The sequence below is a fragment of the Rhea pennata genome, chromosome 3, assembly GCF_028389875.1.
Source record: "Rhea pennata isolate bPtePen1 chromosome 3, bPtePen1.pri, whole genome shotgun sequence".
In the NCBI taxonomy this organism is placed as follows: Eukaryota; Metazoa; Chordata; class Aves; order Rheiformes; family Rheidae; genus Rhea; species Rhea pennata.
This window is the reverse complement of record NC_084665.1, coordinates 50235869-50253119: the sequence shown is the minus strand read 5'-3', so window position 1 is coordinate 50253119 and position 17251 is coordinate 50235869. Positions and strand designations below refer to the sequence as shown.

Sequence of the window (17251 nt, the reverse complement as noted above, 5' to 3'; positions counted from 1 at the left end):
CAAGCGCAGTTGTGACTCCATCCCTCTTTCTCCTATTTTAGGTAGTATTTATATACTCACACACATAAGTTACATTAACATAACTGAGTACTAAGTCTTCTAGAAGTTGATAATAGCTTTACTAATTTGATTTTGGTAACTAAATTTTTTAAATGTTATAAGTCTAAGCTGAATACCTGGGGTAGCAATTTTGATCAGTCCTCAATATTTATACATGCTTTATCTGTTTTTAGGAAATGTGAAATTAATTTAGATTATACACTACCAAGGAAAACCAGTTTATCCTCTGACAGTAACAAAACCTTCTGTATGATTGGCCATTGTACATCCTCTCAAGAAGACTTGCTTCGATTGTCGGGTAGATGGGATCTTGGAAATCTGCTTCTCTTTAATGGTACTTGTATACTTACTGTTTTTTTCTTTTTAAAATAGCATAAACCTTCATTTGATCTCCCTCCTCCCCTCCATTAAAGCTTTGTTTTTTATGGTTTTATAAGTTGACATAAAAACACCAACTTACTACAGTAAAAGCAACAATACATTCTTTAGCGGTGTAATATATCTGGGAGAGTATGAATATAAATGCATGCTGCAGATGAGCCCTTCATGGGAAAGGTAAGTTCCACTTGCTGGAACTGGAATCTGTACTGCCTGCCATGTGTTTACAGAAGATTCCTCTAGAGAGCCCTGGATTTACTGCTGTACTGTTATGCATCCACACGTCATAGATCTGGGTCTTTCTGGAAGCATGTGGCTGTTCAACTAAAGCTACAAACTAATTATGTTTAGACATGTGGACATTTTTTAACAACAGAACAGCTGAATGTCTTAGGAATCTTAATCAACTAAGAGATGCTTCTGTTGAAGAAACAATCTCAAACAGATGACCTGGGAAGTGCTCGCTTCCCTGTCTGAAAAGGGGAAGGAGGTCCATTTTGGTCTTCTGTTTTCTGTGTAGTTTTTTCTTTTCTTTCCCTTGGTAAATCAGATTTACCATTCCCTCCAAAGGTAAATGAACTTTTACCATTGTTGTATCCTTCTGAGTTACACTATCCAACTCTCTATGGACTAGAGTATTATCTGTAATCTTGTTATGCCTTGAAAACTGAGAATGCTTGGATAGATTCTTTTAAATTACAGAAAAAATAATTGATTCAGACACACTGGTTTTCAGTTTGTCCACATCATCTTCCTGACCTAATTTCAGCTACCCTTGCCACTGAATTGATCTGATCTGTGAGATGTATCAGAAGTCACTGATCTGCAGTAGTTAAGCATCAGACCGTACTAGTTTCTGATAAGCAGGTCCTACAAAACTAGCCAGTTATCTTCCTTGTAAAGTCTCTGATGCAGACTACTACCCAATGTCTGAGTTTTGTTCTACTGTATACTGAGACTATAAAGACTTTTTTTTCCGGATTTTTTAGGTGCAAAGATTGGACCAGAGGAAGCATTCTATTTATATGCCTGCGGACCAGACTTCACATCTGTAATGCCTTGTAAATATGGCAAAACATTGACCAATTGCTCTAAGTACATAAGTAAAGATATTCTACAATGTGAACAAATTAAGGAGCTCTTCATGACCAAAAAGGAAGTGGATGTTGGACCTTTAGTTGTAAGTTTCAATTTAAAAATGGTTCTCTCTATCTTAGAAATGATCAAGAGATTAGGAACACGTTTCTTGCTGTCCTTTCAGTGCTTCACTTTTTCAAAGCAAGCAGGGATAAATTCAATCCTTAGTAAAAGTCACTGTTGTTCTTTCCATTTATTTAAATGGGGTTGAAACAGACAGCCTGTGTAGAATTTATCTTTCTCTAGTCTGAATTGTGACAACTTTTAGATGTCCTAACTTTTACAATGCTGTAGTGCTTCTGTATCATAGAAGCAGGCATCTCCAGGGGTGTGTTAAGCACCTATTATAAAATGAGAAGTTGCCTAGTCTCTTCATTAGCATAAAGGTAGAAAGGGATAGCTTAGCCTCGTTAACCTTCTAAACATTAAAATCAGATAGATGGTGGTGTGGGGGATGGTATTTAGTGTACTCTAACAGGAAGCAAGAAATAAAGTGGAATCCCAATTCTTCTGGGGTTTTGAGACGATGTAGATTTGCACTGAGTTTGAAAAGTAGTTTTCCAGCTGAGAGGTCTTGTCTTCTCTTCTCCTGTGACTCATAGCTTTGCAGACATAGATATAAATATAGTTAATTATACTAGAAAAAAGAATAAAAGAAAGTTACTTTATCAAAAGAGCCTATTATATTTGGGCTGTTGTCTTGATTCACTGGTAGCTTCTGCTGTATGAACTGTCTCCACTAGAGGGGTTTTTCTGATCTTGTTAAACATAGCTGTAGGCAAAAGCTCGTTCTGTCTGGATGCAGTCCTTGTAAACATGGGCACTAAATTCTGAATGGGTTAAGAAGGGGTAAGTGAACTAGGCGAAAAGCCTAATAAATTAGCATCGTGCAACTTTTGTGCCTGCTTTATTTCACAAAACTCCAAGTAACTAGAAAATAGAACTACTCAGAAGTGAACTGATCTCCTGCATAGAAAATAAAAGTGACTGAACTGTTATTTAGAGTGCTTTCATCTGCAAGAGATTGTGATCATTCTACACCTTCTGTAAAAATGAGTCAGTTGCCTTTCATAGGAGTTTTGTTTTGAGCTAAGTCTTTTCATGCTTAAAACTACAGAAGTTTTAGTGATGCAATCTTCTATTGAGATTCTCTCACAGCATAGCTGATTGAAGAACAAGTTTACAGTTAAAGATTTAGAAGAGAGCTGCTATTTTTCAAAATGTCTGTTTTGGACGCTAAAATGTCTGCCCACTTTTAGAAAGGGAAAGAAATTTTGCCCAGTACTTCTGTGTAGTCTTTTCTTCTAACTCGGTCAGATAGTTCAGTTTTTATATCAAATAGTGCTGATGCTTCTTCAGGAGATGAGAAAATCCTTGGGTTTTTAGTGTTTTCTTAACTGTCTCTGGTAATAGCTATCAAGTAGCGGTGCTAAAATTTGGGAATCCTGTTACTTTAGTGCATACACATCTATAGAAAACTTTGAGCAGAATGAGGGTAAAGTAGAAATGAACTGCCAAATTTACTACTACTTGCTGTCAGGTGTGTTTTTTTTCCCCTCTCGTATTAAATAATCAGTTCAACTTTCTTCAAATCTGGCTTATAAACTTCTCTTGTTTCAGGAAAGCCTTGCTGTTGTTTATACCACGTGCTGTCCTAGTCAATACACTATATATGAACCTGTTATTCGATTGAAAAGTCAAGTGAAAACTGTACCTTCTCAGCGACCTTTCAGTTCAAAAGAAGTTCAGAGTGGTGTGTTGGATTCTCATCACCTGAAAATACTTCAACCTGTTGAATATAAAACCCTTCAGGGCATACTACATGAAATTGGAGGAACTGGTGCATTTGTTTTTCTTTTTGCTAGGGTAAGGAGGCATGGGGGAGTTGTGTGCTCTGCTCTGTAAGATTTTTTTCCTTTGGTCTTGGGTAGCCAAACCCCTATTATAGCTATCTTACTCGTGTTAACAAGTCTGAGATTTTTCTTTCTCTGAAACTCTGTAGAAAAGTTTTCTGTGGCGTAACACAAAGGCTGCATGGTATATGTTATCTTAAGCAGGAAACTTTCAACAGTTGTAGTTCTGTTGTGCAATTTGTTTATAACATTGCTAGTGTGTATGAGGTGATGTTGCGTTCTGAGAGAGGGGGGCTTCTCAAGGGCAACAGTTTGCTTATTTTTAAAGTGTTGTAGAATTCATATTTTGGTCTCTAATCTTGAAATCTAAGTGTTAGATTAGTGGCATGCTGATTAATATTAACGCCCAATTCATTGTACCTTTTTAACACTTTAAAAACTTAACATTTTAAAAATGGGATATTTATAGTGTAAGTATGAAGAAATGTAAAACTACTTTTGCAGCATTCAATGCTTTTGACTATTACTTAAAAATAAGTTTTTATGAGAGAAAGCTGTCCAGCCATGTTCAAAGGCTTATTCTGTCCAATAAAAGTTCTAATTTCAAAAATAGGCTATGAGCCTTAATTATTTCTCTGCTGTGACCTGTATGTGGAAAGGTCGATATCTGTGCTTAAGAATCTCTTAAGTATTAAAGTTCCTGCAAGATACTAATGAAGGCCTGAAACTTACTTGTTTTGTATGCCTGTGTGACACTGCTAGTACTCTAAAAGTGTATGTGGGGTAAGCAACGCTCATTAGACTAGATAGGTCTTCAGGCTTTTGGTTATGAAGACGCTGCTTGCTGTAATTTGATATTTCCTGATAATGCAATCTGAGGGAAAAAAATCCTTGTTCAAAGTACATCATACTGTACAAGTACCTACTAACCACATGTTACAGCCTCTGCTGTATCCTGCACTTACATCAGTAAATCTAGCAAACAGTTTCAGATCTGTTAGATGACATTATATATGAATGTGTATAAGTGCAACAGAGTTAACTGATGCACAGCAGCAATGGAACCAATAAGAACTGATTCCTTACTGTACTAAGAAAAAATTTGACATTTTTTTCTTAAATTTTATATGGAACAAATTGTTCTTAAAAAGAGATTCTTGTTATGAGACTCTTACTTGCTTAGCAGAGCATAATTTGCCACAGTGGGAATTCTGTCATTTTAGGTAATATCTGAATGTGTGTGCATGTGTGCAATGCAAAAATGCAAGTTATGTACCTAATCAGAAAAATCTTTAAAACAAATATAATCCAGAAGATATGATTTAAGACTTCAACAAAGCATTAAGGCTTTTGTTTTCTAAATGTTTCTCATTTAAACTGATTTATTAAACTTTTTTTTTCTTCAGGTTGTAGAGATTAGCAGCTGTGAAGACACTCAAGCTTTAGCACTTCAACTTATACTATCTTTAACAAAATACAATCAACAGAGAATACAGGAGATGGAAAACTGTAATGGCTATTCCATGGTTCATCGAGTGTTGATCAAGTCAAAATGTATTGTTGGATTTTGCATGCTGAAGGTACAATACTATTTGTCTATATACAGATTGCTGACAGTCTGTATAACTGCTGGTTATTTGAAATGTCTTGACAATAACTGCTCTAGAGAGTTTACCTGTAATGGGGAATAACCCTTTCTACTTCATAAAAACACCCATCAGGAATATTTTACTGTAAGTATAGAAGAAAACTGCAGTACTCCCTGAGGCTGACTGGTGTCTTCTGTTGGGCAGAATTCCTATGGATGCCCTTTTTCTAACAAAATGAAAGCTGAGCTTTCTGTGTTTCAGAGCTTGTTAGGAGGTGTGGCTGTAGTCTTCAAGTAATGAAGCTTTTTACATGCGAAGTCATGACTTAAGGTTTTCAGTGCCATCTTGACTCTTAACACCTTCGTTTTTAAAAATTCTGTATACTTGCCTTATGAAGCTTCGAAAACGCCTCCAGGTTTTACTAAACTCTATTTTCAAAGTTGGCCATGTAGACTATGTGATTTCCCTATCCAAAAGGCTGATGTCCATTTAAGGAACTTTTTCATAAATCTGAGAGATCATCTATTCTGTTTCTTGCTTGCAACCTTCAAAATTAATCTTTTTTTCTTCTTTAAGACTCTCCTTGAAGGATGCTGCAGTGATGAGATTCTCTATATAAATGAGAATGGGCAATTCATGCTTGACACAGATTCTACTGCAGTAATTCAGGATGTTGAGTTGTTAGAGAAACTCCTTCTTGACTGGAAAATATGGTCTAAAGCAAAGGTAATTACCTTCTTTTTTGGAAAGAGATTTAATTTGGCTTGTAGCCAAGGAAAAAATAAAGTAAAATAATTACAAAGTATTATGGAGTTTGAAATGAATTTCTCCAATTATTTTTCAGTAGCTACTAAAATAGTCCAAAAGTAATGGTCCTTATTTTTTCTTTGAATAGAAATGGTAGAAATATCTGGTAGATTTTCAAGAGATTTCTATTTGGTAGAAATATCAAGCTCCCAGTTGTCAGTGCTTCAGGTTACCTTTCTGTATTTATTTCTGCAATAAATGTTCAAAGTATGTCAGTGACTTAAGTTGGATTAATTCTTAAGAGAAACCTATTGAGTCTGAGGAAAACCACCTGCTTCCTCCTCCACTTAAAAAATTGTCAAAAACTACTATCTGGTGTTAGTAAAACAGAGTATACAAAACTCAGTACAGGCAAGAAGTAATGGTGGGGTGTTTTTGTTACTTTAATCACTAAAATGTGCTTAATTTTGTGCCTTTAATGAGCATGACTCTTGAGGACTTCTAATTATGACCTGATGCACATTTTGGTATGAAACTACTTTCATATGGTTATCTTCATAATCTGTTAGAACTTCTCAGTATAGACTCAAAAATGTAACTTTGAACACATGATTTTGTTTGGGGTTTTTGTTTTGTTTTTCAGGAAGGTGTTTGGGAAACTCTGTTAGCAGCTCTAGAAATCCTTATCAGAGCTAACCATCACCAACAGATGTTTAACATTAAACAGCTGTTGAAGGCTCAAGTGGTACATCACTTCCTATTAACTTGTCAAGTTCTGCAGGTACTTTTTGTCTGAAATCTTATTTTGTGCTTGTCAAATACTCAGTTTAACTTGAAAAAAAAATGAAACTGAACGCTATTGAAAAATCTACTTCTGTAAACTATACCCAGGCTTGTCCTCTGTGCTTCCAGCTGCTTTTCATCCACTTCAGGCATTGTTGCTGTGTGGTAGTGAGTGAGCAATGCTATTTTTTTTTCTGATGAACAGAAGAGACGAGAGATTTTAACTATCTGGTTCTATTTGAAAGCACAGATACAAGGGTACCTGTACAAACCACGTGTAAGTAGGAGTAGAAATAAATTGTGAACCTTTACAGGCCTGAGGTGTCTCACTTGTTTTACCTTCAAGTCTTTGTTACGGAGAAGCACAGATTGTAAGAGTTTTGTGCTGCCTGTCTTTCTGACTCTCAGAAAGCAATAGTTTTATGCTTTAGGGATGATCTAATTTGTGTGACTTCCAAGAAAACGCAAACACAAGCTATGCTCGTATATTTTTGAAGCAGGTCCCTAAGTAATGATGACCAAAATTGAAACTTATGCAGAGTTTTTAATGAATTTTATGTGTGTATTCGTGCGCTTTTTTTTAAAAAAAAATGAAGTTAAATACATTGAAATAATAGTTATAATTTCTTGAACTGTCTTCACACTTGTGGCGAAAAGGGTCACAGCACTACAGGACAAAGTCCCCTGTTGTAGTAGACTGTACAGTCTAGTTATAGACTACTAACAGAGGAAGGCTCACCTGTCTCGTTACACCACTAGCAGAAGAAACCATGCAAGTAGCAGCGATTATCTGCTGTGTATCTCACTACAGAGCTAACAGTGCAGTTGGATTGCAGGAGTCAAAGACTGAGCATCCCTCTCGATGGTGCGGCCGTAGTAGCTTCCTCTGTACCATGAATAGCTGTTCTCAAAAAGACTTTGAAGAAAAGCTTAAACCTTTTGATAGCCATTTCTTGGGCACATGATTTTGAATTAGTTTCTTGTTCATAGTGCATGCTTGTTTGGGAAGTTTTTTGTGTGGTTTTTGTCTTTTTCCTGCACTGTTTGTTCTCCTTTGTATTACTACTTATCCCTGAGCGTGTCAATCACAAACCAATGAAATCCACTTACTGCTTTTCTCCTTAATGATTTTTTTTGTAAATGTCTTTTAATCATCTTTATTGCTGTAAACTTCAAATTTCTTAATTTTTATGGAATATTCCTCATTTCTACAGCTTGTTAATGGTATTGTTACTTGCTTAAAATGTACATTAATGCAAATGACAAGACAGAGAATATTACGTAACACTTCTCCCTGTCTTATGTACATGAACGCAAACACTGATATAGATGCTTATGGAGATACTACTCAAATTGGCCAACAGACTATGGAATTTACTGGAGAATGAGAAGCTAAAACTGCATAAAATATCCTCTTGGAAAACCTCACTTAAAAATTAATTTCAGTTAGTGTTTTCATACGTAAGCCTGAGTTAAAATGCTTAGGCACCGAAAAATTAGAAGTCGGAAATGAGTTAGTCACCATGCTCCCATTAAAGCAAGGCTTCCCAAAAGTTTAAGACTTGTTTTGAGTATCATTGCTCAGTTCGATAACTTTTCAAATATCCACTCTTGAACTACGTAAGAATTGATCAAATAGAAGTTATAGATGTCACTAATGATACAATCTCAAATGTTTATTTTAATAAAAATAGTAGTTGTAGTGGGAATATAGGAGTCCCAGTGTGGCACTGTCTAGAAAATTCTTAATGTATTTGAAACTTCAGTATGATAAACTATCCTAATTTTTTGATAAATATATAATATAATGACAGAGAACAACTATTTCAATAGTGACTCATATTTTAAGGCTCCAGTGTTTCAAATCAAAGTAGTATAGCATGCAGGAGACAGGCTTTTCTAAAAATGAGCTTGCAATATTTTCTTTGTGTATGAATTTTAAGAGTGCTAGATTGAGGTAATGTTTAATAGATACAGTAATTTATTTTAAATTAAAGAATACAGATTTTATTGCTTGTCTGTTTTTCTATTATAGCATGATAATTAAGAAGAAAAGACAAATTTACAACCAAATAAGAATACAAGTAACTTACAGTTGTCCTGCTCTTCCTTTCTAGGAACATAAAGAAGGGCATCTTGCATCCCTGCCTCGGGAGGTTTGTAGGTCATTTGTGAAAATAATTGAAGAAGTACTTGGATCTCCCCCTGACCTGGAGCTGCTGACACTGATCTTCAATTTCCTCTTAGCAGTTCACCCTCCCACTAATACATATGTTTGTCACAATCCTACCAACTTCTACTTTTCCCTGCACATAGGTAGATACATCATGCTTAAGTAGAAATAGACAATAAGATGCAAGTCTACTCCTAAACTAAAATCTAAAAAATATCCCTTATTTATAAGTAACTCTTCTATGAATATCTTCTTTGGATACTACTACATAGTAATTTTATGTACAGAATTACTGAACTTTTGGAACTTTAAGTTGTTTACAGTATTAGAAGGTTTCTCTTACATTATTTTGCTTGGCTTGTTAGGTAAACTTTCTTCTGTCTACCACTATAGATAATCTCTCTGGTGATTGTCTCTGTCTTTAGAAAGCCTGATGCTGTTAAATGGAATGTGTAACATTAAGAGTGTGTATGGATACAGTATCTTTTGAATATGTACGAATTTGGGAACGCCTAGATACAGTTGGTTCTGAAGCATCAGAAGTTTAGGCTCAAGAGTGTAATATATCAATGGCAGGCATTCAAGGTTTTGTATATCTTTTCCAATGCTGATGACATTCTCTCTATTTAGGTAATTGTGGTTCTAGTGAAATTAAAGTTTAATTGAGGTGTTCCATTGTGTGTACTCAGCAGTACAAAAACTCAGTTTTAAGTACCAGGTACTTAAAACCTGGTAAGGTTTTAAGTTTAAAAAACAAAAAAAAAACAAAAAAAAACAAAAAAAAAAACAAAACAAAACAAAAAAACAAAAAAAAATCTGTTTTACAGGCATGAATTGTAAATCAAATTAATTTGGCAAAATTATTAATGTACCTCACATGATCTTCCATTATTTCTGCTATACCTGAAGACTTAAAAGTAGAACGCCTGTTTAGATTAAATCTGGAGAAATTGGTAGATGGTCTGTTACATAAAACTTATGTGGATGGGAACTCACAGAACACTGTCGCACCAGGAAAGACCTCTCTAATGTTCCCAGAGTTTTCTCTCTAAACTATAAATGTAAATCAATGCAAGTAGCAGCTTAGCTGTGTTACCAGATCTAAATCCAAGTTAGGAAGTATTTCTGCCATTTCAATTTCATTGTTGCTGATTGTTTAATGTCTCAATGCACAAACAAACCTTGTGGGGAGAGAAATGACTTTCTTACCTGTAAATGAAGCTTCTTCAGAAATGTGTATGTGTGATTCTGTCTCCTTCTATGCCTTTCTGTTTTTTACTGAATTGAATAAAAGGCCCAAGGAGCCCTTTTAGCAAATGGTCAGGGACACTCTAAAGTGCAATTGTCAGGCACCATCGCTGCATTGTGTACAAGTTACGGAAAGAACCGAGTGCTGTGAGGGTTGCATCACCACTTTTCTAAAGCTAGGACAACTGTTGTCTTTAGTGTATTTGTACAGGGGAATGCTTTGGCAGACATTTTTTTTTAAGCTAGTAGGGGACTTTATCAGTCTTTTAATAAATGAGAGACTGGTAGATATCTAGTTCATGCTTAGTATTAGCCTTGTACATCCTTGGCCATAGTCTTTATAAACATTAAGAATTTGTGCCAAGTTCAAAATGTTTTCTCCCTTCACGTAGTTACCACCAGTTTTAGTAACTGATCTCTGTTCAAAGGCAGTACAATTTGTCTACATGTGTGCTCTAATAGTAGTAGATGTAAAAGTAGAGCCCACTTTTTATACTTTAAGCTGTATTAGATTAACCTGTTTGGGAACTGGGCAACCCTCTGACATTGCAAGAAGTCAAAGTTGTTATTAGAGGTGTGCCAGGAGGGGCCATCTTTAAATACACTCTCTTGAACAGCTTAATAGTTCCAGTGTTCTGAAGTAAATTTTGAAGGTGTATCACTAAAGGGAAAACATTGTTCAAGTGCTTTTTCTCAGAGCATTGAGCTGAGCATTTCTCATCAGCTTCTGGTGATCAACTTAAAATGTAACTTGGTTGTCATCATTCTTAATATATCAAGAATACAAACTTCCAAAGCTTCTAAGTAATTATTCTTCCCTTATTTTTCATTTCCAGATGGTAAAATTTTTCAGGAGAAAGTTGAATCACTTATGTACCTGAGAAATTCCAGCAGTGGTGGGAAGTCAATAGACAGTTCTGCATTTGTGATTACAACTCCAACTGGATTTACGGCTTCACCACTGGAAGGTAAAACAGTGCTGGAAAAACATAAGGAATTAAGACAGTCCTTTGACTAGCATGCCTTAGAGTCACTTTCTCACCAATATTTCTTACTAACCCCCTGTTGGAGCTTGATGTCTGTTCAGCAGAATAAGGAGAATTGAATTGAATGTGCTCTGTGTACTCTTCATTGCGAAATTCAGACAAACTGCCATATTGATGAATCCCAGTTACTTGACTTCACAGGGCAGTGCACTGATTTGGATACATGGTCGACTTGATTGAATTCCTAAGCAGTAGCCTCAGATAGTGGAGCAGCCCAGATAGCTGAGAACAATCTCATTTATTAACCAGACTTGCTAGAGAAGTATAAGAATGCCTTAACCAGGGAAAAGTTGAAAGCAAGCTGTGAGCAACTATTTTGTCTATCCAAAAACCATTAAGCTGATGCTTTTTTTTTTTTAATTAGAGCATAATTGTTAATATTCATTTAAACACAATTCACTTAAATGTTCATTTAAAATACTAGTATTTATTTATATTGCAGATATACCCTTCCTACATCAGAGAAAATACATAGAAAAATAAATAATTTATGTACCAGTGGTTATATAAATTACAAGTGAGCAACTTCCTTGACAGTCTCATATGGCATGCTAATCCATTTGAGGTCTAAAGATAACTGTTTTAATCAGTTTTTAATTCCTCTGCTATGAATGCAAAGTATGTCATAGTTTATCAAAAAAGTAGTAGTGACTAAATGCAGCTTTTTTATTTAGTTAGTGACTAAATACAGCTCATCCCAGCTACTCGGATTATTTCAGCGTTTAAAACACTGATACTGTTAGTTCAGCCTGGTAGCTCTTTCAGTTGGCTTGTTGCAGCAAAGTGTGATGCTTTAGATATTATAAAATTAAATCATTTAACTGAATTTTTCAGAATTTTAGATTTGCATACTAAATTGAGAAATACCACCTACAAATCAAAAGCTAAACCCTGTAATTCCTACCTAAGCCTTTATTTAAGTTTTCTTACAATGAGGAATAATTTTTAACTGAAAATGCACAATCTAACCAAGTTTTTGAATATATGCAAGGTAGAGTAGTAAAAACAAATTACTCCCATCTCCAATTTAGCTGCTCTATTTTCAGATCATGTATGACATAGCTATATTCTGAATCTTACCAATGTAATACCTTTTTTAATTGGTGTTTTGTTGCTACTTAAAGAAAATTGAGTTTTCAAGCATTACTTCAATTGGAAGAGTGTTAGTTTGTGTCTTACAGAAAGCAGTGGTATGATGAGTAGACTTCAGTGTTATACTTTGTATGAATATTGGTCGTTCTCCCACTTATAGATAGAAAATTTTGTTCTTCTAAACAGTATTTTTGATATTTTACCAAACTGCTATCTCTGTATTAAACACTACTTGTATGACAGATAAATGTTCAACATAAATTTTGGCAAAAGCAGGTGTTCCTGAGTGGTGTGCTGAATTGGAATTTCCAAATTTAGTTAAGCTGTCTGGCTTTTAAAAATATTACCTACATGTGGGTTTGTATTGGGTACACTATTCATAATGTGTACAAGCCTGGCTATGAGATGGCTGCAGCTGTATAGATCCTGCTATTGTCTGCAGGACAGCTTGGTCTGGCAATACATCCGTGTGACTATACCAGTAAGAGGCTTTTAGGTACCTGTGTCAGCAAACAGAAAATGTATAGCACACAAAAGTATTCTTGATGCATCATCATTGCATTAGAACTGGTGCATAGTCCTTGAAATACTTCTGGCTGAGCAAAATGTCCTTTTCCTAGAATACTAGAAGGCTTCCTCTAACAGGCTGGTATGCAAACTGCTGTCCCTCTTACAAAAATATCTGAGTGCCTTATGAATGCCTTGCATTAAAAGTTTGACTGCTTAAGATTAAGATGTACTCTTAAAAGGAAACTGTTAAATAAAATACAGTTTATTACAAGTCTGAACTACGTGCAGTTCCTTAGTGCAAAAGTAATATAGATTAAACCTCTTGTACAAGAGGACAGAGCAACCTGTTCTAATTAACCCTGCTCTGGGCAGAGGATTTGGAATAAATGACATCAAAGGTCCCTCCCACCATCAGTGTTTCTGTGGTTCTATGTGATTTCCTCCTGTGGGTTAATTAAGAGGATCAGAATGTAAACCCAGGAATTCCAGTTTATATGCTTTTTATTTTGCATTTAAGGTAGCTTCTAAATTTGTTAAGATATGATTTGCCAAATGTATGACTGCATAACATGCCAGATGCTGAATCTGTTTTGACACACAAAATGAGTTCAGATATTAGTGTTGAACACATGTGAAAAGTAATTTTGAGGGGATAGCATTGTTACTGGTGTGGAAGAAATGCTAAAGGTACCTTTATTTCTCTAGGGATCGCCTCCAAGGTGAGCGTACAGCAGAAGATGCACTCTCAAGCACCTAAAAGGCTTTGCAAAAGCTTACCAGCGTCTCCTGTTTCCTCACCTCAAGTTCATCGAAAAAGGCTAACTGAGAAATTGGGCAGGAGCATTGATGCCCTGCAGGATATTGGCAAGGGTGACTACGGTGATTTCCAGGGTAAAGTTGATTTTGTAGGAAGTAGTGAAACCTTAAAAAGAGTACAAGAGGAACTCTTTCTTAGCAGTTGTGAGTCTGCAAAAACAGTTTGTGACTCAGAGTTAACATCTGCTGAAACATTTGAAGACATTCCAAAAGAAGAGTTATCTGAAAATGCATTTGAGAGTAAAGAAACAGATACGGAGCTGAAATATAATGACAGCAGTGCTGCACCTGGGCCATCGCTGCGTCGTCCAGACAATCTGAAAGGACTCTCTTCGTTTCAGAAGAGCCAGAGTAATTTTGCAGGCTTGGGCTTAGCATTTTCTGTTCATGGAGGATCATCAGTGGTTGCACGCTGGCCAAGCCTTGCTGACAAGAATGTACTTCCTGAAGACTGGGAAAGTCTTGCCTTTTCTTCAGCTAGTGAGAATACCCGAAAAAAATCTGAAAGCCCTGATGATAGGTATGCAGATAAACAAAACAAATTAATAGATTAATATTCTACAAAAAAGCAAGTTGAAAACTAATAGAATATTGTCAATGGTTGTAATAAACTAAATCTTTTAGTAGGCTGGAGAATTAATATTTCAAACTTTACATTATTTACCTAGACAACTATTAAAATCAGGAATTTTTGATACCATCTTGCATAGTAGGAGTGGGAACTACCAAAAAAACTCAAGCAAGTAGTTCTAGTCATGTTATCAGTTGCTATCTGACACCCCAAAGTAGGCACTAAAAAAGAATGGTAGTAAGAGTACGGAGGGAATGTTCATGAGACTTCCTTCCTCCCCCAGCCCTCCGACAAGAATCAGCTAACACTGTTGTACACTCTTCGTTTACTGTTGTAGACAAACTGGTAAAATATTTATTCCTTTGTCTTCAGATCTACAGAAGACTGTCTTGTGCTTATCTGTTGTGGATTATATGACCTCTTGCGTGGAGTTCTCCTAATCCTGCCAGATATTATGTTAGAAGATGTGATGGACAAACTTATCCAACCTGATTATCTTATAGTTCTTGTGAACCACCCATCTCCTCTTATACAACAAGGCGTCATTAAAGTAGGCCTATATATAATGTGTGTAGTTAAAAAGTTACAAATTTGTTTACTTAACATGTATGAAACATGAAGTTTCCTTAGTATTTTTTTTCTTTTGCTCATTGTTTCTGTAGGTTTACTTCTGAATTTTGCAGGGCTTGAACTTTCAACCCCTACTGATTTAAAGAAAAGAATTTGAAGAGTCTTTCAGTAGATGCGTATTCCATGATCTAAGCTAGAGAGCTTGGAAGGATATCATAACATAAATAGGGTAAATAGAAGCAACAAAGTAGAAAGTCAGTGACTATTTCTTCAATATAGGGTGTATCAAACACAACGTTCAAGCAGCATGCAAGCAAAATTTTGACTTCTTCAGACTGATATTTTTATTTATTTATTTATTTATTTTTATTTATTTTTTTTTTTTTTAGTTCTCTTGGGGGAGTAACTGCTCTATGGCCTGGGCAAGGACCTGAGGTTTTAAAACATTTTCAGAGGTTTTTATAGTATTAACAATGAAAGTGTTCTTGGATGATAACATTATGTAGATGAAAGACTTGGTATAGGTTTGTATTTTAATCTAAAAGCTAAGAAGATTATGTAGCTTTATTATGATCTGAAAAATAAGTGCATGCACATGCACATGATTTAACAAGTATAAAACAAAAATTAATGCATTTATGTATGTACTCTGAGGCTGTTTTATATGTGCTTTCATCTCCCCCTCCAACTTCACTGAAAATCTAAGATATCTTCAAATCAAAAGGATGAGTTCAACTGTTTGGTGTAGCAAGGGGGATGTAGATCATAGTTGCAGATAGAGCAATTTGAGTTTTTGATCTGAAATTTAAAATATTTTGAGGCTTCTAATCCAAACCATTCAAATTATAAGCTCAAGAACTTAACTTTTCAAGGAAGCTATGTTAAATGTTTAACTCTTACATCATAATTATACATTTATTTTTAGTTGTTGGATGCGTATTTCAACAGAGCAAGGAGGGAGCAGAAGGAGAAATTCTTAAAGAATCGTGGCTTCTCCTTGTTAGCCAACCAATTGTATCTTCACCAGGGGACTCAGGAAGTTGTAGAATGCTTTTTGGAAATGCTCTTTGGCCGTTCTGTTGGCCTGGATGAAGAGTAAGTACTGTTTTGCTTCTGCACCTGATAATTTAATATTTGAACTAAAAACAGCCTTGGAACAACAGCACCTATCTGATAGCAAGGATGAGGATAACGAATTCTCATTCTGTTCCTAGTAGTTGGCAACCACAAACACAGTTCCTTCAAAACTGTTTTGAAAGATTTTGCTGTAGCTTTAAGAAATCTTTCTAAAGCGTGATAAAGTTCTTATAATTCTTATTGTGTAGTCCTTCAGCTTTCTGTAAGCTGCTTCATCCAGCTGGAGCTGTCAGGTTGTGGAACAACTGGAATCTCTTAAAATCTCAGGCCTTTGAACCACAAAGGTTTCTGAGGCTCTCGGAACTTACTGTAGTCAATTAAACCTTTCCTATTCTTCTCTCTCTCATCCTGTGTCAAGCTGATTTATATCTGTAGAAGTTTTCAGTAGTCTCTAGACTCGTTAATCACTTACTAAAAATTCAGTAGCAGTGAAAAGCTTGATGCCAGTTGCTTCCCTGCCTTGGGGCTTAAGTGTAAATGTCCCCATTTCCCTTACGGCCCATCCCACAGGTATACCACTTCAAGGAAAGAACCACCTGATGGGAAAGGAGGAGTTATTGCCTTCAAGTAAACGATGTTTGTAGAATTAGTCTGACTAATAACTGTACAGTGGAGAGCATAACATCTAGGTATAGCTAGCAGTGCATAAATACTGCCAAAAGCTCCTCTCTAGTTGCCTTCTAACCAGCTGATTCCTGCCTTATTGCTTTAATCTTCATCCAATAGAAATATTCCTATTTAATTGCAAGACTTAAACCTTCTGGTTGCTTAACCATCCTCAAAGTAGAGAACTGATGTTTCCTCAGAAAGGATTGAGGTTAGAAGGATAATTCTTACAACTCCGAGATGCTTCTTGGGTTGCAAATAGTCATGTGATAAAATGATAACCTTTTAGTAGTGATTCAATTTTCTTAATACATGAGAGCAATACAAGGCCTGTAGCTGTGTTCACAGTTCCACAATTTAGGAAAACCAGAAGTTGCCAAACTTGATTAAACTGCCTTAAGCAGTAATAGATATAGTACATAAAACTTGCTATCAGTTGGTATATTATTCTGATGAGGCGAAACTGTATCTGGCTTGATAATGTCTGTGCCAATGGTGATACTTATTACTGTAAAGATAGCTATTTTTTTTTAATGAAATTGTTATTTTTTGCAAAATCCGTATTGTAGACCATTGCAGCTGAATTTTTGATGTACTTAGCCTTTCAAAGAGCAGCAAGGAAATGAAGTCATAGAATCCTAGAATCAGTAAGGTTGGAAGGGACCTCTGGAGATCATCTAGTCCAACCTCCCTGCTCAGCAGGGTCACCTAGAGCACGTTAGACAGGGTTGCATCCAGGCGGGCCTTGAAGATCTCCAGAGAAGGAGACTCCACAACCTCTCTGGGCAACCTGTGCCAGTGCTCTGTCACTCTCACAGGGAAGGAATTCCCCCTCACAGTCAGGCGGAACTGCCTGTGCTTCAGTTTTTGCCCATTGCCTCTTGTCCTGTCACATGGGACGACTGAAAAGAGTTTCTCCCCGTCCCCTTGACACC

The 17251-nt window shown here is 35.9% G+C and overlaps 1 protein-coding gene across 1 annotated transcript in view; it reads left to right on the top strand.

Annotated features, from left to right (window-relative positions):
- Positions 1–17251, top strand: part of LYST (lysosomal trafficking regulator) — an 84975-nt gene that overhangs the window by 37841 nt on the left and 29883 nt on the right. Inside the window, exons 15-25 of the mRNA XM_062572298.1 lie at positions 234–394; positions 1428–1618; positions 3196–3441; positions 4835–5008; positions 5594–5743; positions 6408–6545; positions 8665–8863; positions 10805–10936; positions 13322–13952; positions 14376–14553; positions 15499–15668. Coding sequence (XP_062428282.1) covers positions 234–394; positions 1428–1618; positions 3196–3441; positions 4835–5008; positions 5594–5743; positions 6408–6545; positions 8665–8863; positions 10805–10936; positions 13322–13952; positions 14376–14553; positions 15499–15668 — 2370 coding nt within the window. The remainder of the gene's footprint in view (positions 1–233; positions 395–1427; positions 1619–3195; positions 3442–4834; positions 5009–5593; positions 5744–6407; positions 6546–8664; positions 8864–10804; positions 10937–13321; positions 13953–14375; positions 14554–15498; positions 15669–17251) is intronic.